This window comes from Austrofundulus limnaeus, unplaced genomic scaffold (assembly GCF_001266775.1).
Source record: "Austrofundulus limnaeus strain Quisiro unplaced genomic scaffold, Austrofundulus_limnaeus-1.0 Scaffold10, whole genome shotgun sequence".
NCBI lineage: Eukaryota > Metazoa > Chordata > Actinopteri > Cyprinodontiformes > Rivulidae > Austrofundulus > Austrofundulus limnaeus.
The window spans coordinates 834,789-839,961 of NW_013952412.1; the positions used below are offsets into that span (position 1 = coordinate 834,789).

At 37.6% G+C, this 5,173-nt stretch overlaps 1 protein-coding gene across 1 annotated transcript in view; it reads left to right on the top strand.

The window, feature by feature from the left end:
* sema3bl (sema domain, immunoglobulin domain (Ig), short basic domain, secreted, (semaphorin) 3bl) overlaps positions 1 to 3,129 on the top strand; it is a gene marked incomplete at its 5' end in the record, with an annotated part of 57,089 nt that extends 53,960 nt beyond the window's left edge. The window contains 1 exon segment of the mRNA XM_014001739.1: positions 1,013 to 3,129. Coding sequence (XP_013857193.1) covers positions 1,013 to 1,525 — 513 coding nt within the window. The 3' untranslated portion in view covers positions 1,526 to 3,129.
* Positions 3,130 to 5,173: the final 2,044 nt, after the last annotated feature.

Genomic DNA, 5,173 nt, shown 5'->3' on the forward strand with positions numbered 1-5,173 from the left:
CTCTCTCTCTCTCTCTCTCTCTCTCTCTCTCTCTCTCTCTCTCTCTCTCTGTGCATGTGTTTGTTTCTCAAGCACGCTAAACTAAAAATTCTTATTGTTGAAATTTTCTTTTTTAATACCCCACTTACACATTGTGAGGCAGACATTACCAGAGGTGGATGTCTTTGTAGTATTAAGACCTATCATAATTAACATGTTCTACTTGAAGGTAAATCAAGATCAGAATAATAGAACATATGTTCATTGACTCAAGTCTGTCCAAAGGAGGCAGTAAAAAGAAAGTTCTTGAAGCTATCCAACAATGGGAAGGCGTAAAAGAGAACACATTTTCATTGATTAGTTTTCAAATTAAATATTCAAAGTTTTCCGTTTCTTTCAGTCGGAACATGTGAAAAACCAACACATTCTCATGCCCCCCGTGTCAACATATTGACGCTTGGTCAGGCAGCTGTCTGCGTCCACTTTCGGACGCGCCGGATAGCCCCCGCGCGTCCGTTCTTTACGAGATGAGGCGGAGAAGGACGAGCGCGTTGTCATATTTTTTTTACAAGAGTAGGAAATGCATGAAACTAACCATCCCAGACCCTAAATTTAACTTCTATTAGCCTTTCACAGCCTATCCCTGACCACAGACCCTAAAATTAACCATTAACCCTGATCCCTCATATTAACCATTTTTTTAAATGTAGAAAATTCGCGAGAACCATCCCAGAGCCTAAATTTAACCTATATTAGCTATATAAGCCTATCCCTGACCCCAGTATCTCAAATTAAACATTAATCCTGATCCCTCACGTTAACCTCAGACCCCCGACCCAAAGACCCCTAAGTGACGCAACCCGGAAAAGCTACGGGCGGCAAGGACGGATGCGTGGGGGGTACCCGACGCGTCAGAACTGGATGCAGACAGTCCCTGCCCAAGTGTCAATATGTTGACGAGTCCGGCATGAGAATGTGTTAGAAAAACCACATCTAGATGTAAATAGACATATTCTTCTTCTGCCTCGCTCAGGTGAAGCTGGATGACCGTGTGATGTCAACAGAACAGGGTCTGCTGTTTCGTCAGCTCTTCCGTCAGGACGAAGGCGTTTACATCTGCCGCTCTCGAGAGCACGGCTTCACCCAAACCCTGGCTCGCATCACCCTGGAAGTCCTCCAGGGGGACTCTGTGGATGAGCTCATGGCACGCGACAACTCAGGTCTCTCCGACGCGTTCAAAGACCGCTCCACGGGAAGCTACAGGCCCTGGATGCTTTGCAACACGTACAGCAAGGGCGGCCCGCAGAGCCAAATCGGCCAGTCGCGCACATGGTTCAAGGACATCATGCAGCTCATTGGGCCATCGAACCTGCCGCAGGTGGAGGAGTACTGCGAGAGGATGTGGTGCAACGACAAGCTCCGGAGGAAACACAAGGGCATGTTGGAGAAATATCGCCAAGCACAGGAGAGCGCTCGGAAGGCTCGTAGCAAGAGCTCTGGTGAACGCAACCGGACGCCACGAGATCTAAGAAACTGGGAGGCGTAGAACGATGGGAAATGAGGAGTGGAACAAAAGGAGGAAATCATAATCTTTGTAATTATGATTTAAAGACAAAATCAGAGGCACAAAATTAAAGACCAGTCTAACAACTTGATTTAAATCAGTCTGTTTGGGTCTAAAAGTGAGGATTTTTTTAAATTTAAGGAGTAAAAAAGAAAAAGAAAACTAGATGCAGTTGAGTATCTGTAGATGAATAAAATGAACACCCAGCTTGAAGTAAAAATCTCCAGCATGTTTTCCTATTTGCTAACAATAAGCTAACGTGCTGGGAGGTTTAATTAGTGAAATAGTGCGTGTAAAGGTTGGGTTCTCGGCTGTCTCTCAGAGGCTGAGGTAATGTTTTTGGAGGAACGACACAACAAGAGACTGATTCTGAACTGAATGTGTTGCAGAGTTCCCAACGACAACATCAATAATGACAAAAGGACGAAGGACAATTTTTTGATCACACTCCAAGGATGCTTTTAAAATTTGAATTACCAAGAACACTTTTTTGTTTTCGTGCATATTTGTATGACAGAGATGACAGACTCAACATGTTACATCTCATCATTTGTCATCAAAACCTGTCAAACCACAGATTTTTCAAAAACATGTTCATATCTGTGGGCTTATTTACAATATGAACATTATCAAACTATCTGTTGACTTCTGAAATCCTTCTACACACTGATGCTGTAAAAACATTATGTTTTTAATTCTGGCTGCTTTTACACAATCCAATCACTGGATTAATTTCCTTTTTACACACACGCATGCACATACACACACTGACATCAAATGACATCTCACTCACCCATTCAGAGTACCGAAGCTAAGCTAACACGAACTAAAAGCTATCATGAGACGACTGTTGATGGTTCAACAGATTTAGGGCACGTGAGTTTATTTTATTTTTTTGGACTAAACGATCCTATAAACACCAGCTGTAGATTAAGAGCACAGCTCATATAAACAAAGACAATTCTCAGTTACGTCTTGGTTCCATGTGGTAACACTTCTTACAATATATACGGTAACTACTGGCTACAACACCAAAACTACTTGGATAAAATAGATGTGCCGCCAAAAAGTATCGGACCCAGTGGTTTCAGAACCTCTAAGGAGGTCCAGTGTTTGGCACAGAGATGTTCTGCAGACTTCAGACTTATTCTAGTGCATCTTGTGGATGCTTTGTCAGGCAGATCGGGAGGATTTTGAGTTTAGTTGACATCTTATGCTTTTAGATGAAGTTTAAAAATGCAGTAGTAAAGTGTGCTGTTTTGTCGAAGAAGCTAAGTTTCATAACAGAGCAATGCATTACAAAAAGTAGATGAACATCAGTGGTTTTATTGTGTCTGACTTAGGGCTCAGATAATCACTGACTTTTACTCCCTACTGTCTGGAACTCACTGTACTGAACAGGAATTTATACTAAAGGACAAATTCAAAAAGGACAAAGAGGAGCTGTATGCAACAATTTTATATTTTTTCTTGTTTTAGGACATTAATTAAAATGTTTCCTTTCATAATGATTATGCCATAGAAGCTTTGATGATTAATCATTTGTTTAAAAATAGAAATTTAAGTAAAAAAATATTTCCACTGGTCATGAGCATGAGACATTTTTTTTCTCTTTTCAACAGTTTGTGTGTTTTCCCAGAGACAATAAAAATAAAGGGTAGGTTTATGGTTTATGCTTTTGTAAATATATTTTTTTATCTGCATAGTGATCTCAAACTTTGTTGTTTAAATTTTGATGTTTTCTTTAACTATACCAAAGTAAGATTGTCTTCTTAACACAGGGGTCTGCGACCTTTACAATCAAAAGAGCCATTTTTGCTCCTGGGCTCACTAACAAAATGTCTCCAGAGCCACAAAATAAGCTGTAGCTGTGATTATCAACTGGTGGTCCATGGGCCTTTTCAAGGCCTTTTCGTGAAACTTTATGGCCAGTGGAGGCAACATAAACCTAAAAAATTGTGAATTTTATTACTGTTTTTACACTTCAGAACTGAAGAAAAAAATATTCGTGCACAAGAAAAAATACTGGCTATAGTTTATACAGAATTTCATAAAAACCAGTACAACTGACATTTTTTTCTCATTCTTATTATTATGTAGTCCTAAAGGTGTTTTTGGTAGAAAAGAAATTTAGGTAGAAAACAAGCTAGCATGAGCTAATGTTTTACTTTTTGTATTAGTATTTTTGTATTAGTATTTTTGTATTAGTAGTACTGATCACATATTTGCATACAATTTATTAGTGTTGTGAGTATAAAAACAAAAAAATCTGTTATATTTGGTCACATTTTCAAAGAGCCACATGTGGCCCCAGAGCCGCAGGTTGCAGACCCCTGTCTTAACACATTACAAAACGGAACAAACACAAAGTTCAGGTGGTTTGACAGAGATAAAAGGTGTACGGAGAATAAAAAGGATGTGGTCTTCCACGGCATTTGTGAATTCTGTAAATGTTACAGATTTGGATCTGGGACAAAATCCTTCAGACTTATTTAGTCTGTGTCAGTTTTGAAAAACATTCTTCTTGACATATTTTTTCAGACGGATTTTTCATTTGTGTTTATGAAATCTAACACTAATCAGTTGAGGAATGCCAAATGTTTTCTGACACTGATGAACTTCATGTTTAGTTTTGGCACAAAATAAATGCTGGTTTCTTGCTTTGAAAGTAAAGAAAGTGTTGGGAGGCAACACTAACACCAGTTAACTTGGTGGGAAGAAAGTTGTGAGATTTTATTTTTTAAGGTACTACAAGCTTTATGTGTCATTAAGTTCATGAAATATGTTTTTTAAAATCAACCCCATGAATTCACTACTTTTAAAATGTGACTTTTAAAAAGTAACATATTGCTACTCTTGTTTGCAAAGAATACTTGGGCACAAATTGTAATTTAGTTACATGTTTTTTTTTTTCAAAACAACCATGTTACTGATGAGAGATGAAAGAAAATTCAAACACTTCAGTATTCAAAGTCAAAAACTCAGAAAAAAACATGGGGAAAACTTATTTAGTGGTGGCTTTAAAATGTATATAAGCTTTTTTTTCTTTAAACTAAATAACTATCATTGAACGAGTAAAATAAGTGTTCTCTTTTGTTACTGTGATTGTGATAAAATATGTAGAAGTGCTCAAGGTGTTAAAAAAAAGCAGTAACTGTTAACCCTCCCTGGGCAGTGCTTTGACTCAGAGTTTAGTTCAAATGGCTGAATGAAGTCATTGTTTTGTATGCAGGCTGAGTAAAACCATCACAAATGCAGTTGTGCAGTTGAAACCAATTTGTGGTATTGCATGTGACACTTATAAGTTACCAATTTTTTATTTATTTATTTTTTTCTGAAACACTTTGGACAACAATTGTTGTCTTCGTATCCAGCTGTGGTTTTTAGTGTTTGTGTTTTTGTGTATTTAGCAAAAGTTGTTAGATTTGTCATGAATAATGTGATAGTTTATTAAAGGTGCAAAAAGTTTAAATTTAGCCTAAAGGGTTATAAAGATTTGTTTCTCTTAAGTGCTTGTATTCTCATTACAAGATCACTACATCATCTGACGTTCACAACTCTCATTACATTTCTCATATAGAGAAATTTAAACTTTTAAAATATATTACAAAATGTTTTAAATAAACAAAC